General features: G+C 41.2%; 1 protein-coding gene across 2 annotated transcripts in view; it reads left to right on the plus strand.

Moving 5' to 3' along the window:
• Window positions 1-1,899: 1,899 nt before the first annotated feature.
• Window positions 1,900-19,458, plus strand: part of CDH7 (cadherin 7) — an 89,859-nt gene continuing 72,300 nt past the window's right edge. Inside the window, exons 1-2 of one of the 2 annotated variants that reach the window (XM_080379475.1) lie at window positions 1,900-9,005; window positions 11,310-11,720. In XM_080379475.1, the coding sequence (XP_080235601.1) occupies window positions 11,511-11,720 (210 nt within the window). In that variant the 5' untranslated portion in view covers window positions 1,900-9,005; window positions 11,310-11,510. The remainder of the gene's footprint in view (window positions 9,006-11,309; window positions 11,721-19,458) is intronic. The other variant, XM_080379474.1, reaches the window with a different exon arrangement.

The following is a 19,458-nucleotide window of genomic DNA, read 5'->3' on the forward strand; positions in this document are numbered from 1 at the left end:
AGAGGTGTTTGTGATATTTAGTGATGAAAAAAGATAATCTGTCCTTGAACCTTGTCCTCTAAGGATCAGTGCAAAGAGACTTTTTTGTCTTTTTTTGTCTTTTTTTTTTTTTTTAATGAACTTGTGAAAGGTGAATTAGGGATTGGGGGAAGGAGGACAAAGGAAAGAAGAATCCTTAATTACAATGTTAAGCAACTGTGTGCAATCATGTTTCAGGATTTTCTTGCCTGAATAAATCTTATTAAGTTGTAACCATGCACTCAGGCACTCCATAACTTGGAGAATGAAGATGGCTTCTAGTTGTTCTCTTTAAACCACTTCTCCAGTTCACAAATGCCATGATGCTGAATTGTGTCTCCCTGATTAGAAGGGTGACATTGGAAGTCACGTGTCTGAAAATGAAGCTAAAAGACAAGGAACACATAGCAGTTACCTATTACATTTATTAAAATACCCATGCATGTTTGCATTTGTGTATTCAAAGGCTACAAACAAACACAAGAAATGAAAATTATTTTTTAAAAAAATCCTTCATGATCTAAAGCAATTATTTTGTAGGGGTTTTTTAAGTGACTTTATCTTTACATTATTATGGTTGACACCACACTTCACAGTATAATGTATAATAGGAATGAAAATTAATTATAAATGCACATGATTAGTTTGTTCATATTGTGTTGGGAATGCTTTTCCAGTAAAGTTATAAATCAAAAGACATTGGCCAAGGCTCATTTCTTACCCTTGCCCTTGGTACGATCCATTGTTCTAAAAACAGTAAGTGTTAAAAATATTTTTGCCCGTGGAAAATGTCAGTTCAGCAGCTCCGCCAACACTTGGAACCTCTGCCTGCTTTTTTTGCAGGAGGCGTCCTGACTCCTGGCCGATCACGTTTCAGCCGCAGGTCTGTTTCATTCCGCAGACCCGGAAGGCTTCAGCAGTGCTGAAATGAGGCAGAAAGTTTGCGCTGCCGCTGTCCCAACCGCGCGGCGCCCCAGCACCGCAGGTACTGACCTCCCCCAGCGGCTGGCGCGGGCGGCCGGGCTGCGGGGCTCTGCGGGGCTCTGCGGGGCTCTGCGGGGCTCTGCGGGGCTCTGCGAGCTCTGCGGGGCTCTGCGGGCGCTGCCCGGCACCAGCACCGCCGGACACCGCGCCTGCTCCGCCGGCGGCGCGCACAGCCCCTCCGGGGGCACGGTCCCTCTCCCCACCATTCATTCTATGAAAGCACTTGGTTTATTTTTTCAATGTATCATTTTTTCATCCTTTCCGCCCACCTCACGCACACACCCCCACCCCCGCCCTCCGGTTTAAACACGGGCCGGGTAGGAGGGACGGCAGCGCTAGGGAGGGCAGGAGGCAGCCAGGGGCGCGGGGGTTCAGGTCTCCCGTCCAGGTGGGCGGCAGGTCCGTGCCTTGCCCCGGCAGAGCCGCGCCGCGGCCCCGGGACCCGGAGAGGGGACCCCCGCCCGGCCCGCTCGCTGCCCCGCGGCCCCCGGCTGCCACCCGCCGCCCCGGCGAGGGGGCCGGGGCAGGAGGGGTGGGTTTTGCAAGTGGAAGCAGAGCAGGCTGGGGAAACAAGGCAAAACTGGAAAGCAGGGACCCAGAAAGTTCGGATTAGTTTGGCGACTTTGTCTTCACGCCTCGGGAGCTCAATTGATCGCGGCTTGGGTGGGGTGGGGGGTGCGTGGGAATAAAAACAATACATTCTTAAACTCTCTCCTTCAGCTCCGCGTTTCAAATGCAAATGGAGAGATAGATTGCTTCCCGCCCCACTCCCTAGCCCGGCTCCCAATTCTTATCCAAAGGACTCCATCTGTGTATCCTGTCAAGGAGGAGGAGGAGGAGAAGGAGGAGGAGGACGAGGAGGAGGAGGAGGAGGAGGAGGAGGAGGAGGAGGAGGAGGAGAGGCGGGGAGGGCAGTGGGGCCGGGCAGGCTGCTTGCTCCCTGGATCCCTTTTCAATAGCCACCGCTGGGTCTTCGGGAGGTACAAAGAGACCCGGTGCCCGCTCCGAGCGCCCTCGGACGGAGCTGGCAGCCGGCTCCGGTCGCCGAGCGGCGATATCCCCTGCCCAGAGCAGCATCCCCACCTCCTCTGCCTTCTTCCCTCCCTCCCCGCTCCTTCCCTCCCTCCTCTTCCTCCTCCTCCCGCAGCCACGATCCGCATCCAGTCGGAGCTGGGCTTGGCACCGGCACCCACTTCTCCCGCCGTGTGCCCAGCGGCTGGCCGCGCCGTACCGTGCGGTGGAGGAGGAGCGGAGCGGCGGCGGCGATCCTGTCTCCGCGGGTGCGGGCGAGTGCGCGGGCGGGCACGCAGCCCCCATGCCAGGAAGGCGCCCCGCCGCCCGCCGCCCGGCCCCCGCCTGGGAGCATCCCGCCAGCGCTTCACAGAGCCACCGCCGGCCCTTGGGATTAAAATACTCATTGAGCTGGGCAGCCGAGGGAGAGGGGCAGCAGGTAAGTGCCGGCTGCACCTGTGCCTTTCCTCGCATGCCTCTCCCTCTGCCCCTCCCGCGCAGGCAGCGGGAGAGCGGAGTTGTTGCGGGAAGGGCTGTGCGCGGTCCGTCTCCCCGCCCCGGCCCCCGAGGTGCTCCCGCGCGGCTGCGGGGCCGCGGCTCTGCGGCGGCAGCGGGGCGGCGCGGCCGCGGGCGCAGCGGTAAGTTTCGTTTTCCCCGGGGCCGGGGCCGGGGGAGCCGGGGCCGCCCGGGTAGCGCGGCTGGGAACGGCTGCCGGGGCGCCGGCACCAGACGTGGCAGGGAAACCGTGGGAAGAGCGAGCGCTGATGCTGTACGCGTGTGTGCACCTTCTGAAAAACAGGAGAACAATAGCATCCCCCTGACTCTTTGGAGAAGTCTCACAGACAAGCGGGGAGGTGGGGTGGGGGAAGGGAGGACCACAGACTTCTGCAAAATATCGGCAGCACTAAGTCCTGACTACCTCGGTCCTTATCTCGGTCCTTTCTGCCAAACCAAAGCGGCTGTCTTGCTTGATCTCAGAGTCCGGCGCTGATGCTACAGAGCAAAAGATTACCGAGGCCAGGAAATTTCCCAGAGTTATTTCCCAGAGCTTTCCTGCTGTTATGTCACGGATATTCTAGAGTTAGTAAATGTTGAAATGACGGGAGCTTATTTCTTTGATTAGTATTCAGCTGGTAAGGCTAGCTCTGCAGTGCTTGGCTGTCTGATACTGACCCTTCTTCCTCCGCCCCGTCCCCCCATCTGTCTACATATCCACGCACGGGCATGTCCTGGCTTCCTGTATAATAGGTTGTGTGCACTGTGATCTGGATCCTCAGACTTCTAGTTGCTAAATGGAGGAAAAGATACGCCCTTTTGAGAGAAGATTTAGCCTTTATTGTACTCATGCTTTCAAAAGGTGAGGTAGTTCAGGTGAGCCAGGGTTCTGCAAACAACGTCTTCCCCGGCAAATCAGGGGATTTGGGGAGGGATGGGAGACCGAGACTAGTGAACCATTCTGGTTCTGGGAACTGAAATGTTGATACTTTAATCTTTTCTCTTTGCAAGGATAAAATCTTGTGTTCTGATACATAACTTCTCAAGTCAAAGCAGAGACTTGAAAGGGCAGCGTATACTTTATAGTCTCTCTAACAAGACATAGTGCCTTGCCATTTTGCAGCTAAAATATAGATGATTGTACAGCTTTGCAGAAAATAAATCTCTTTTCCAGGACAAATAAGTAAACTCTTAAGGATGCCAGTTTCTGAAACAGTCTCTTCTTGACAGTGATGTGAGACTTTACTTTTCTACCCTTATCATACTAATTGTCCCTCTGTTACATTATTTGAAGTTTGCAGGGAATTGTCACTGGTGAAAAGGTAGATACTTTGTTTTTGAAAAAACATAGGTCTACATAATCTCAGATGAAGAGTTATACGGATGGGCAATAGCATGAAAGTTGAGTTAAATAAATTAAGTTTGCTTAAAATATATTTTCTGAAGGTACAACAGGTCAACAGATAAGGATCAACAGGGAAATTATGCTGATTGCTCTTAGCAATACTGTAACAGCTTTGAAGATGCAAAAGTAAAGTGAGGGCATTTAGAAATAATACAACTGTGCCTCATTAGAGCTACTTCATTGCAGCGGGTGGAGAAAAAAAGAACAAAAACCCACTAAACAAATTCAGCAGAACTACCTAGGGACCAAATGTGACATCCTGTTTAAAGTCCTTGTACACACTTTTCCAGCTCTCCAGCCCGCAACTACCAGGGGATCTAATCTAGACACACTTCTTTTTTAGGGTCATGAAGGCTAAGTAAGATTTAAAAAAACAACTGCAATGAAATCCACAGCAAGGGGAGAAAAGTAAAGGAGCTAAAGCTAACTCCGACAACTTTTAGTGTTAAGTATGTGAAACATCTTGGATTTGAGTGCTCAATATAGATTAAGAACTACCTGGAATATTAGGGAAATATCAAAGGTAATAATGTGAGCTACCGCCCCATGTTAGAAGTGTGTGTCATTTAATGTGAATACAAATACAAAGTTCAGCAATATAGACCATTTTCTTGCAAAAAGCCATTAAATATTGCAGTTTTAATCAGAGAGCATTTCACCCTTATAATGGGAGACTTTACTGTAATTAAAGGCTGATGCAGGTCATTAGAATTGCATTGAGTCAGATGACATCCTCACAACTCTCTTAAGTCTACTTTTATTGATTTAATAACAAAGCAGTCTTGATTATTTGCTATTGATTTAATAGCAAAGCATTCTTGTACTTCCATATAAAAGGGTAATTTGTACAATTGTATAACTGCAGATTATCCATGAATTATCTGATGAGAAGAATGGATATAGCATCCATGCAGGTTTTCGCCTATCCTTTATATGTATAATTGTGTGTGTGTGCATGTTGTGTCCATTTTTTTCTATGTGTCTCCAGCAGACTTGACTGATGAAAACCATTATTAATGCAAAGCCTTAGGTTGTTCTGCTCTAAGTTAAAGTTTCACTTTGGTATAAACCTGGCTGAGCTTTTTGTCAAAGGTATTCAGCTCACAAATTGACTACAATGTGCAATGAAAATAGAAAATACATTAAATTTCAAATGGTTTGCAGATGAATATGCTGTTTGGGGAGTCCATCTTAGCGACAAATTGGCTAGTAAGTTTCTGTGTATGTTTTTGGGTATTGGCTTCAGTATCTGATGTGTTCAGTGGTTCTTCATTGAAGGCCTATCCTGAGACATTCAGTTTCCTTTAATTTATCATGTACATTATTTTTTCATGTATGTTTTCATGCTACTACTGGGTATTGTTTTGTTGCGGCAATAAAAATCATTAAATCCTAGCTGAGGAAGGGTGCATAAAATAGATGATGGTTACTTCTGTTCTTCCTGTCAAACCAAGCTCAACTCTAAGCAGTAATACAGGAGTGCCTCCTCTGGGAATTCAGCAGTTCTGCAAGAAAGTCATCCTTAGGTATTATGTGAAGTTCCTCAGCTTAAATGAGGCTGCAGAAATTGAGCTTGTTGCAATTTAAATATTTGACTTGATTGGTCACAGATATACAAATACTGCTAGCCTTTCTTTTCAATAACCGATCAAATTAACATAATCCTTTTCAGCAAGTTAGATCTATAAAATGTACCGTAACAAGGTGAAAAACCAACGAAGTACCTTCACGTGGAGAAAATTATATTTTAAAAAACCGCAATTGTTTCTTCTGTTAATTTTTCTTGGGGGAAAAAAGAAACCTACCAACAACCCAAACAACTTAGCACTCCAGCCACATACAATCTTATGATCAACCGCAGAACAGTATGAAAGACCAAAAGCTGTTGCCTGGTTTTCTTTATGCATTTTTTGAAGCCATATCATTTACTGAAGTGTGCCTAGCATTTTCCTGTTGTTTCATCAGGTCCTTTCACCTGAGTCAGAGGGTATTTAAGACAGTTTAGTGTAACATTAGCCATATGTTTGGAGCAGTGATAGTTTTTTACTTGATAACCAGATGCAGACTGCCGGATGTGCACTACGTTTACAGATCTCCCATGTGAATATTTAGGCCACTTAGTGGCAAGAGGCTGTGGTCTGTAGTTGTAATGTCATCAGCACAGGGAGTTAATAGATTTCATCATACTGCCTTCACTTACAGAGCGTCATTTCATGGAAGGGTCCCCACCTCACTTGTACCATGGCACCATCCTTTTTATTTTTTTTTCCTTTCTTTCCCTGAACAAAGTGATAACCAGACATTGCAATCTACACCATAATTAGTCATATAATCTTCTCTAAACCCTTTCTTTTAAGGATCACATCGCTCCCATGCCAGTGAAGGATATCCTTCATATCCTAGATATCCTGTGATATCTAGGGGGTGTGTGACATAGAGGAGCTGCAGGGTCATAACAAAGGAACAAAATTCCATAAAAAGGAATTTTCTCTGCCACAGAAAGTGACACCCTTTCCAATAGGTAAAATTGAGTTTCAAAGCAGAAATATTTCATTGAGGTTAGTTCAGCTGGGGCTGTCAAGGGGCTCACCTGCTGATTCCACTGTGTTTAAGGGATCATGGTTCAAGATCAAGTGGCAACAGTCACCCTCAGAATTATCTCAACATGCAAGGTCTTATTTTATTGAATGACTAAAGCAGAGAAAAAACCCAGACCCCAAACACAGGATAACTGTGCACTATTGACCAAGCTAAAATAAGATTTACCAGCAAATGTCTGGGCTGCACTTTCAGAGACATTGAGGTCCAGGTTTACACAGTAAATTTTGCAATAATATAAAAAAAATTAAAGCAATCTGATGAGATGCGGGTGGGAAGAGGGAAGCAATAGGAGTGGAAAACTCTTCAGTTATACCTTCAATGAATGCTTTGCACTGTCAGCAAGATTTCAAAATAGAGAAATGTAATCCAGACTGGTGGAGTTTAGTAATGGAAAAGGTTTTGGATTTCTACTTCTTCCTGAAGAATTTTGCACATTGGAAAGACATTGGGACAATATATGGTGAAGGACAAAAATTCCTGTGTGTGTTGAAGAGTTTGACAGGGAAATGACATGGTTCATAGATTAAGCTGTCACTGTGACACTGGTAGCAACGTGTGAGTGGAAGTCTGCAGGAATTTGCACTTTGGCTGCAAAGGTGAGGTTGTATGAAGATGATCTCAAGAGCCTTCAGCAGACTGCCCTAAAAGGTTGGGGAAATCTCAGGGGTGGGGAAAGAGGGCTTCCATGAGGGTATCTAGGAAACTGAAGACGTGTTTTGTCCCTATCTACTGGTGGTGCTCACTGCTACATGCAAACAGTGAGGACTAGTCTGGATGTGTTGTTTTAGACATTATGAAGCAAAATATTCAGAGATTTTCAGTGGGTGTAAATTACCCTTAATTGCTTGCAGTGAGGGGAACTATTCCTTAAAGCTGAGGATCTTATTCATGATCTGAATGGTTTTCAACAAATCAAGATTGCCCTTCAGAGACAGTGCATAACAGTGCCTTTTTGACACCAGCAGATTGTTTTGGTGGAGTAGTAACATTTTTCAGATTAGTAATGTTCACCAGAACACTTCTGCTACTAGACTGTGGCTTAAATGTAGTTCAATTTCTATACAACAGATGGGAGAAAATATAAGTTTTAGCATATATATTGAATTATTTTTTATTTTTCATTATTTTTTCAAATGTATAATATTCTCGCTGATGTTTTATATATCAACTATCTATTTAAGAACACAAACATGAAAGATTAGATTAGATATTTAGTGGACATTTTTTACAGGTTTGCTTTTTTTTAAATTTTTTTTTACTCGTAATTGTTCACATAGCATGTTGCTGCTCTGGTAAGACATACTATATGCACAGTTCAGATCACATAACTTACTCTGAATTACACACCAATTTTTGTATTTTATGCATTTCATATTAGTGATTGTCAGGACTATATGCAAGGTAAATAGGGAGTACAAGTTTAGATGTGAATGGTAGAGCCTAGTACTTTTAATATACCAGTAGACAAATTAATTTCATTTTTAAAGCCTAGATTACCTTTTATGTAGGCAAAGCATGAATAAGGAGACATAAGTGCACTTTGCCCCAATTTGAGGAGGGGAGTAGCATTTGAAGATCCAGAAACAAGATGTAAAGGTGCACTTATGTCCTAAGGTAATTAATTACATCAATTACAATTGAAAATATTTCTCACTTCTCTGTACTCCAAGTCCTGTTTGTGCACAAAGTGATACCATTTTATAAAAGAATATCTTTAAAAACAAAATACAAAATGGTTGCAGGTCAATTTTGCCTTCTCTTCACACTCAAGCCTGTAAACGGAGATGACAGAGAAGGCACTGGAATCAGAACACTGCATGCCCTCAATCGCTGTCAGTGCTAGTCATATTCACCGCTGCAAGTGCAGCCCTGAACATTGAAGTTATACCTTGATGAGGAAAAAAGAAGACCCCATCACCTTTTGGTTTTCAGTTTTATGAATGCCGTGATGTTGATTATGTGGTCTTGTGGACTTCATACTTAGGGACTTTGTAGAACAGGTGACAGTGAAGTGTTAGTTATGCTTGGACAGAAATACAATATTTCGTTTTTTTAATAAAAAATCCATAAAATATGTATATGCATATCTATATCAGTAAGAAAGGTAATTAAATGCAATTTAATAAATAAATATTCCCAGAACAGAGAAGATTTTAAAACACCAGACACTTTTACTTCTGCTTTAGGAAGTATCACACTCAAAAGGCAATGTGCTGAAAGAACTATAAATAAAAGCCTAAAAAAAACCAGCTCTAAGAGGAATAGGAGGACTTACCCTGAAGAAGGGGAGGAAGGGAAGGAAGAGTGTTTCAGAGCAGAAAGTGCTTCCACAAAGCTGAATAAAAAGAATTGGAATTCTGGAGACTGTGTGGTGAAAGTGTTTGAGAATGAGTAAATGACAACAATTTTTTTTTCCAGGGGGTGTGAGTACTCTGCTTTTCATCAGATTGTGCTGTCTAGCATATGGACTGTTTTTCAGTTGGTATTTTGGGTGTGTTTTTCTCTTCTGTGCTGTGGTGTGTGGCTGGGGACCATGACACTCCATATGGTGGCTTTCATATTTTCCTGCAGGTGTAAAAGAAAGGATATAAGAGAACACTGTTCAAGCTAAAGGTTAGAGCAACTCTAGGTTTGAAATGTCTGTTCAGAGCAAGAAGAAGACATTTCAAACTGCTTAGTGGAGACTCTAACATATTGTAAATGTTTTACTGACATTTCTTAAGCAAATCCATTTCGTATTTTTATCTGTTAAATAACAATCTGCTGCGTCTTTGAAATAAACTGACAGTTTATCAATATCAGATGTCTTTAACATGGTGTAACAGATACAGAGAGGGAAAGTAAAGGGTGCATAAACAGCTTCTACTACAAACAATGCTTATGTGAACTGAGAGGTAGGAAGTGAACACAGAATCAAGGCAGCACAGCTACTCTCCTTAACACTCATGGCAGCCCTCTCAGTAATTACTATGTCATATGGTCATGATTTACCCAAAGGGCCAGATCAAAACTGAGCTATGACTAGTTGGGATTAATCATTTTAAACTATGCTCTGCTAGCGAGCATGACACCTGTGTGTTAATCCCACTGCAAAAATAATCTTGGTATATGTAGGAGAGATGTCTTTTATAACCGTAATATCACATTTTGGAAATTAGGGTCTTTAGGTAAGCTATTGCTTGTTGTCTTTGTTTTGCCTGTAGGGAGACAGTGGATTTTCACATATGGAAGCTTTCAAATTGCTGCTGCTTAGCAAACACGCTCAGTGGGTTTGTGGTTTATCCCACCAGTCTCTAAGCAAAGCCTTTCTGGTGCAGGGCAGTACCACAGAAGGGATTATGATAAAAAGGCTTTAAATACAGTCTGTAATCAGAAGAGCTTTTTATTTGTTTCATGTTTCTGCCCTCTAGGTACCTTTGGCGGTGCGATGCATAGGCATTCTGCAGCTAAAAGGGCCTGACATACTGAAAACAGCAGAGATCACATTTCACTCCATTTTAATTGTAGTGGGTAGGGATATAATGATAATCTATCTAGAGCATTTAATGTGTATGTGACTTAATGTCTAGCCTTTTTAGTTTCATTAAACATAGAAAGGATGAAATCTTTCTTCCACAGCTTTCTAAGTAGCAGTGGTTCACTCCAAGTGAATGCCTTGTTGTCTGTTTTAATTTCATCCTCATTTTCACCTTGTGTTTGGCACTTCTGAAATACTTCTCATCTCCCTTGTTGCTCACTCTTGCTTATTTCAGAGCAAGCATTGCTTACCTGGGGTTAATGCAGGTGATTCCCCTGAAAGATAAAGCTATGTTTGGTTCTGCCTGACAGAACTTATACTTTTAAAAAACATTGCACTAAGCCTACATTGTCATTTGGCTAGAGAAGGCTCGAAATTGTAAAATACAGAAAAAAGTCTTGTTTAAGCATTGAATGTTTTTGGTTTTTTTTTTTTTTTTTTTTTTTTTAAAATGATTGGCATTTTTTAAGTGAGTTGAGTTCTACCGGTTATTAAATGATCAAAATTTCAAAATAAAAACATACCAGATGCACAAAAAGATAAAAATTCTATGTGTTAGTGCTGAAAAATCATTAAATCAAGGTTTCATTGAAAACACAAAATTACATTATACTCTGATCTTTCTGAACATAATTGTGTATTGATATATAAACTAGTCTAACGTGCTTCTTACTGTGCCTGATATTTGCTTTAGAAATGTAGTAAAAATGAATTGGGAGACTCTGAGTGCTTTTAACAGGTCAGATTCAGATCAGAACAAAAATCTGGTGTACTGTGACTAAGAATCAATCACATTGTTCCGATTCATCTTATACTCCTTTATTTTACTTTTCAGTTATATAGAGGAGAGTTAAGCTAACATATGTCCTTGCCATTAATATAACTTCCTGCCTGTAGCTCGTTTGTGATTATACCATTGTAATGGCAAGTAAAGCAGACTAGCAGACAGAGGAGGAAAAATCAAACCAAGTAATTGTAAATAGCTACAGTTGTTTTGATTACTTTAAAGAAAAAAAAATAATCAGCATTTGTACTGGGGAAACTGGTGTGTTAAGAGAAGAGTCACAAGTAAACTTTATAGCTATGCAGATGTATCAGCAGTAGTAATGCCATCCAAACAGTGTGCTCTAAAGTCTGAGACTTATGTAAACTCAAATGTGTTGCTGACAAGAAAAATCATAAATAAACATTTTTGATGCATTATGTGAAAGCTGCAAAAAAATTTGCATTCTGAAAAAAAAAAGTTCTGACAACTGTTCTTGTTTTTTTCCTGGATAGGTACCTGTTACACCATCTCTTTCGTGAAGGCTATTCAGCAGTGGTGACTTCTTCCAATCGACCACTCCACAAATTATTATCTCTGGATTCCCAGCTGACACCCTTCTGGAGGCTAGAGCTACCAAGACAACAGGAATTGTGCCCACCCTTGTCAAGGTTTTTTCTTTCACAGGGGAAAAAGAAAAAAAAAAAAAAAAAAAGATGAAGTTGGGCAAAGTGGAGTTCTGCCATTTTCTGCAGATACTAGCTCTTTTCCTGTGTCTTTCTGGGATGAATCAAGCAGAGCTCTCAAGGTCCAGGTCAAAGCCTTACATTCAATCAGGGAGGACAAGAACCAAACGCAGCTGGGTGTGGAATCAATTCTTTGTGCTGGAAGAATACATGGGTACAGACCCACTCTATGTAGGAAAGGTAGGGGATTTAAACAAACTTTGTAGGGTGGAGATGCTTACTTTTTGATGTGTTTATATGGTGCAACCTGAGAACTGTAATTCTCTCAGCATGGTTGACTTAAGCTAGGTTGGGACAAGCTTTCAGTTTGAAAAAAAACCCAAAGTTTAGCACTTCAGAAGAGCAACACATTACATTCCTGATTCCTCTTGCAATTTTCATTAAGAAGTCTACTAGCTATGCTTCTCTAAAGGAGTATGATGATGAAATTGTTCTACCACCATTGATAGAAAGAATATATTTTATTATGAATATCAGATGTATTTTCTACATAAGAATAGAGGAATTTGATGATGAATATTCTTTTTTAAGAGCTAACAGCTAATCCCCGAAAATAAAAGTTCTGTGTTATGTTTTTGCTCCCTAAAGAACAGCACTACTGAAGGCAAGACAGAAAGAATCAGGTGTCTGGGGGTGTGACAAGTGAAAAAGGGGGCATGTCTGTATTACTGCTTTGGTTTGACATGGCCTGGCTAGCAGATCGGCACCTTGGGGACCTCACTGTCTCCCGTGCATAGCACAGCCTTGTGGCTTTACCTTCCCTCTGATGGGCATCAGGCCAGTACAGAGCAAGCCCTTACATCAGGGCATCCCAAATGGCTTGTTCTGAGCGCCTGCCGCTGCACGTGGAGCACACTGAGCACAGCTGTGAATCCGGGCCTTAGCTCGTTTACTGCCTTGCACTGGTGGGTAATATGCTTCCTTAAGTAATTATGACGTGGAAAATAACCCACCCAAACAAAAAAAAACTTCTTGTGCTTCTGTTACTTTTATGTGTAAACATCTTGTTGAAAGAAACCCCCATTTTTCTATATAATATCAGAATCAATAAATGGAGTTTCTCATTCAAATATAGCAAATGCATAGAAAACCAGGGAGTGACCGCTTTTGACAAAATGGCATGCTTACAGAAAAGGAAGTACTTTGAAATCCTCTGCTTCAAATAGATGAGTGCGATGAATTTAATCTTGCTTAATTCATCCTACTGAGACAAAAGCCTTGATGTTTGTGTTAACACACTTAAGCGTTTAGAATTTGATCATGCCAACTGAATAATCAAGTTAAATGGGGAACTGCTCTCATGATTACAGCTATGGTGTGTTTAGATGCTTTTCTGAACTGGGTCTGGTACTTTGCACAATTGAGGCCTTAAGAAAGATGTGCTAGAATCAGAAATATCATCTCATATTTCAATGGTCCTGAAAGCTTTTGTTAAGTTTTAGGTTATGTAGTAGTTTCCATTCTGATGCCATGCAGCTCCTGTTCGGCTTTGGGGTTTGTGTTTTAGGCAAATTTGTTCTCAGGTTGGAACTTCTTTTGTGCCTCTGGAAAATGGCATATTTGGCATTCTTGCCCACTGATAAAAAATGGCTTACAAATTAGAATTTCTTTCCTGGCAAATAAGCATCTTTAAATACTCAACTGAAGACTGGTTTTGACCTGTACCAATTCTCATATACATTCAATTGCTGTATTATGGCCAAAGGTGCTGCAGAAGTGCTAGAGCACATGTTATTTGCATATATGTGGTTATTTTTAGCTTCACAGTCTGCTCTTTCCTGTCCTTTACAGGAGTCCCAGCATTCATAAGTAGACATCTTCTGAAAAACAAACCTTTTTTATTGAAACAGTCTGTGCCCAGCCTGCTTTTGTATCAGCAGTATGAATTGTTGGCTCAGGAGCTCAAACTTGTACAAGCAATCCATTTTGTAGGAAAAGCAGATAAAAATTGGTACTTGCAAAAGGAAGCCCATCTTCCTGGAAACAGAGTCCTTGCTGTTAGGTGTTAGATAAGACATGCCCAGTTCCTAACCTTCTCACTGGAGAAGCTTTTTACTCTGTGGTTCCTGAGGCGCAATCATGACTGAAGCTGTATTCACATGCAGGGGAGCAAAAAGGTGAAGAAACAGTTTTCTTTCTGTATGTTAACATATTATGTGTAGCACCACCCTGGAGTGAGCACCAGTTGCCTTCCTCCCTCTTTTTCAGGCAGGTAGGTACTAAGAATACTGAGATTTGGATAGGAAGGTTGGTTTTTTTGTTGTGCTTTTTGCTGTTGTTGTTGGTGGTGGTGTTTTTGGGGGTGTTCTTTCGTTTTTCTTTTTTTTTCTTTTCCTTTCCCCTTGGTGATGAAGCTACAGCAAGGAAAGAGCTGGCTTAACTCACTTCTCTCATCAAGTGAAGTGGAAGCAGCAACCAGACTGCCTCATGTTCTGCAGAGTGCTTTGCTCCTGGGGAGTTCAGTCCTGCACTGCCTTACATTCAGGATGCTTTGCAGGGTGCCAATCTAACTGCACATCCAGGAATGAGGAACCTTCCTCCAGATTTTAAGTGCTGTGAGATAAAAATGTCTCAGAAACACTCAGGCAAATAGAGATGCAATAAGGAATATTTTGTCCTCACCACTTCTACAAAGCCTAGGCAGTTCTGGTTGAAAGGCAGCATTCAGGGAAGGTTAGGGTTCCACAGCAAATCATTCAAGAGTCATGATATATCATGATATCAATGATGATGATATCAATGATGATGATATCAATGATGATATATCAATGATAGATCAAATAACAATTCCATGTTCAGCATTGTTGTGGTTTAACCCCAGCTGGTAGCTAAGCCCCACACAACCACTCGCTCGCTCCCCTCCAAGGTGGGATGGGGGAGAGAATTGGAAGGGTAAAAGTGAGAAAATTCATGGGTTGAGATAAAGACAGTTTAATAGATAAAGCAAAAGCCACACATGGAAACAAAGGAAAACAAAGAATTAATTCAGTGGTTCCCATGGGCAGGCAGGTGTTCAGCCATCCTCAGGAAAGCTGGGCTCCATCACGCTTAACAGTTGCTTGGGAAGACAAACATTGTAACTCCAAACATCCCCCCCACCCCCCACCCCCCCACCCCCTTACTTCTTCCCCCAGCTGTATAGCTGACCATGCCATCATATGGTATGGGACATCCCTTTGGTCAGTTGGGGCCAGCTGTGCCCCCTCCCAGCCTCTTGCATCCCCCCAGCCTGCTCACTGGTGGGGTGGGGTGAGGAGCAGAAAAGCCCCTGGCTCTGGGTAAGCGCTGCTCAGCAATAACTAAAACAACCCTAGATTATAAATATTGTTTCCAGCACAAATCCAAAACATAGCAGCATACTAGCTATTGCAAATAAAATTAACTCTCTCCCAGCCAAAACCAGCCCAAGTATTAACTCTGTCCTCCTGGGTGTGCATTCTGACACCTTAATTACATGATCAAGCAGGGTAAAATCCTATTCCTTTTAAATAATGTAACAGGATTCCTATTCACCTCAGTAAGCTGAGTCTTTCACTTAAAATAATTTTTCATTGTTCTCATGTTTGTTTAACAAGACTTCATATCCCTACCTGAGATATATTACATCCTTCCTTCTTGCATGCTTGACATCTACTTATTGGCAGAATGAGTTTTGTTTTGTTTTGTTTTGTTTTTTAAAATATTCATTTTCTTAAGGCGGCAGGGTCCTGTTTCTCATGTCACTCAGGAGAAACCTCTGGAGGACTTCCATTAGTTTTACACTAACAGGAGTCAAAGGTGACTGAGGTTTTCTGCCTTTTTTTTTTTTTTTTTTAATATAGGTCTTTCCTCTCCATGGTATGAATTTTAATCATCTCAGATTCAATCCTGAGTAATTCTGAATGCCTCTTGGGAGGTGCTTAACAAGTAATCAGATTGTGGACTGAACCATATACAATTTCTTTCTGTCCGTCAGCATAGCATATGTTATATTCACTTAAAGGGCTGAATCATTTAACTGTTTAGCCCTTTTATCTGTTCAGGTAGGCACCGTTATCTTCCAGATATGCCGTGCCGGAGATGAGACAGTTAACTATGATGCTAATTTAGCTAGAAGCATAGGTGGCTTCTGTTTTCCAGAAAATGTTTACTATTGCTTGGTAATCTGTTTTGTGAAATTCCTTACTCTGTATTTTCCATATAAATGACTTTAATGGAATCTATTTGGGCATAGAATTAATAGTACAGAACAGTTTTAAATGATTCATTGCACAAACGCCTAAAATTAGGAAAAAGTGGATGCTATTATATTGAATATTTGAAAAGCTGAATACAATCTTGTAATTAAAGTCTATATAGGTACACATTGGCAAAAAAAGGTGCAATTTAAAATGTTGATGATATCTTTTCAGGTTTTGTTATATAACTGTCAGACACCCTGTGTCTGAAAACTGTCAGGGTTTTTCTTGTTTTTGTTTTCTTTTTAAATTATTTTTATATGTTCTGCTGCAAGAGCGTCATCTCCTCAAAAGCACTACAATGACAAAAAGTCTCAGCCAGTAATCCTTTCATTTTTCTTATTTAAAAAATAAAAATAAAAAAAATAAGAAGCCACAAATAAACCTGAAGAAGTGAAATAAAGCTGTGAACTCCATGTGAGATGCTGATTAATGGCTGGCTTCACTGTTTTCTTTTGGATCTAAACCAAAACTCCTTTTCCAATGGCTCTAAATTTAATTGTAGTTAAAGACAGGGACAGTTTCAAGCTTTCAGCACAAACCCAAGAAGTTAATATGTAGCTTTGAGAAACTCACTGGTACATCCCAAAAATAACACGTGGATTTGGTAAAGGTGCCCTGCATGTAGTTGTTATTCATAATGTATGGGGAAGGAAAGCATGAATCCTAACCTCCATTGTCTAGATGGTAAAATCAAGAAAAAAAAAAAATGAGTGGACTAAAAGCACATAGTTTGTTAGAGCTCACAGTCATTCCCTTCCAATGCCATTTTACCTGCCTCTTTGTTTGTCTTCTATTTTAAGTTAAAAAGGCTTGTTGGATTCAATTTTCAAAGATGGACCAAAGTGCATAAAAGCGAATTTTTACATTATTATTTTCTGGGTTAGCACAGAATAAATGAAGCTTAGAAAATAATGCAGTGAACCTAAAAATTTCCTAGAAAACTGATGCATTTAAGAGAATTTACAGGTTCACGCCAAGGCAGAGTGGGGAAGGGTTTTCCAAGCAGCAAAATACGAAGAAGTGTATGTCATTGTCAGCATAGACAGTGGGTTATTTTTTCCAGCCTCATTATTTTGGAAGAAAAGAGGGTTTTTGTGTCTGTTTTTTGTTTTTTTCGAAGGTGTTGATGAATGTGTTAACAGGGTGACAGAATTATTCACATATGATATTTATCTGTGGTGTGACCTTATATCAAGCCATACACATGTAGTCAGAGGTAGGGATATTTTTCTGGATCATAGCCTGACTTTTTCAGATGCAGCTGAAGACTTTTTGACTGACTTGGGTAATAAGTGTCTTTGCTAAAATACTTTAAGGGAGTAAGTACTGTGGAAGTGCAAGCCACTCAGTCAAACTCAGACTGATATGTGGGAATATCAGCTGCTGAGAAACTGAGGGAACTTCACCTGTGATGAAAGACCTGAGGATCTCTGAATAGAAATTAATCTAAATAGCTTTTCATCTCTCTAGTAACTACACTACAGCAGTTTTATGACACTTTGGGAAACGGGGTGGAGATCGGGTGAAATCAGAAAGGTTAAATGTAGGTAGAAGGCTTGGCTGCCTCACGTGCAGATAACAGAGCAGGAGATGGGTCGGATGAAATTCCCTGGAAGTGTCTGTCCCTCCCACTGCATCTGGAGGCAACTCATGGGGATCTGCACTCCCTGCCCAGCCTCAGCCTGGGGTCTTGATCCATCTATTGTGTTTCTCTCCAAGTACTTTTGGGGACAAAAAAAATATATATCTATACAAAACAACCATTTTTCATCTGTCATTGTAGACGCTATGCAGAAAAAAAAGATGGCATAATAACTCAGAGAGAAACTTCCCCTTTGATATATTTTTTGTTCCTTTTCTATTTATGTTATCTTTACTTGTAGTATATTTTTTGAGGCACCATTGTTCTATATACTCCCAAAAGAAAATTTATGAAAGTGCAAAAGCAGATCTGGTGTATTTCTGATATTTATCCATCTCAGGAACTCTGTGGTTCTGTGCTGTGAAAAATTGATAATGGTTGACCTTTGAAGTAAAATGGGACATGCCATTCCTGTCAATGCTTTTTCTACCACAAGTGCTGCAAATGAAACAAATTAACACAAAATATAGTCAAGTCCTGCTTACTGCTTTGTGGATTGAATAAGTCTTGGGGAAAGGATGCTTCAGCTGTACAGCAGTGGTATGAATTTACCGTCTCAGCTTGTATCATGCAGTCACTAGTAGCACACATTTTTCTTCACTGGATAGTCACTGTGGGCTTTGTGTTATTCCATGCTTTTCTTTATTTGGATTACCCTGAATAACTGAGAACTGACTGACAATCTGAATGTTTCCTACTTAGCAGGCAGGGCTAAAGTGTCTCCAGGGAGAATGGTGAGATTAAGGCCCAGAGGAAGAATTATCCAAAGGGATAATCTAAAATCTACTGCATTTTCCTGGTTGATTTCATTAGCCTGCACAGCTATAGTGTAATTTCCTCTTTCCCTCTTTATAGGAAGTCATCTTCTCACATAGCTGAACAGATACAGAAATGGGGTTTATGCCAAGGATTTAAAGTGATGACAATTTCACATGCTCAAGCACTGAAAGACAATTTGTATGTAATTTCATTATTAGAAGTGATAACAGAGTTGAGAGACTTATGGTTGGATACCAAACCAGAACATGCAGCTTTTTGATCTTTTAGTATAATATAAAACATTGATCCTTAACATGTGCCATTATAGAAGATGAAGGTTAGTGAAGGTGATGACAACATCTGTAAATTAAGTAGCCTTCATCGCAGCTTTTTATTCAATGGCACAGCCATGTTATTTACATAATCCTGTAATACCAGTTCTGTATTTCAGTAGACTAATAGGCTCTACCTGCAGTGCTCTGCTCTGAATTTCTTTTGGGCATTATTTAAAACTATGTTTTATGGGTCTCTGACAAAATAGAAAAGCAAGAGTAAAAGCTAATTTTGCAACTATATGTAGATGAAAGTCTCCCGTGTGCTTGGCTGGTTATCAGAAAATGCCTTCTTTTCATGAGAGCATGAGATTTACTGTTCCGATGTCAGTCAGGCTCATGCTGCTTCAGCTGACTTTTTTTTAGCCATGTTCTAACATTCCTTCTCCTTTTCATCTGCTGAGTTTGTTTTCAGTCCTCTAGTTCATGCTGTTGGCTGTCATCAACATCTAGTTTTACCTCTGTCCTCTAGTCTCACAGTTGTGTATTAATGATGTTGGAAACTCGGTGCTGTAAAACTAGGGCTACCAAGAACTGTGAGTATTTGCATTATTCTAAGGCTAAGAATGTCCAGTCATGAACCAAATTCCCACTGTGCTAGGCACAGTGCAAGCAAACACAACCCCTGCCCTGAGGCAGTGGTCTCATAACAGGCAATAGCAGATTAAGAAGAAACATCAGAATCCAGAGAAATACAGAGATGTCAGTCAACATCCCGAAAATAGCTTGAGAACAAGAGCTCACTACTGTTCTTTGCTATGAAGATAGAATATTATTTGTTCTGAAGACAAGAATCATGCAACATTTTTTAACATTATGAAGAGATATCAGGGAGTTCTTTCCTGCCTTTATTTTCCATCCTTTAAGGATGACAAGTTAGTTAAAATTCGTAACCACAGATCTATTTGATATCTGTGTTAGTACAAGGCTACTTCTTTTTTCAGACCAGTGAAGATAAAAGATAC

Source organism: Falco punctatus (assembly GCF_963210335.1).
Source record: "Falco punctatus genome assembly, chromosome: 3".
NCBI lineage: Eukaryota > Metazoa > Chordata > Aves > Falconiformes > Falconidae > Falco > Falco punctatus.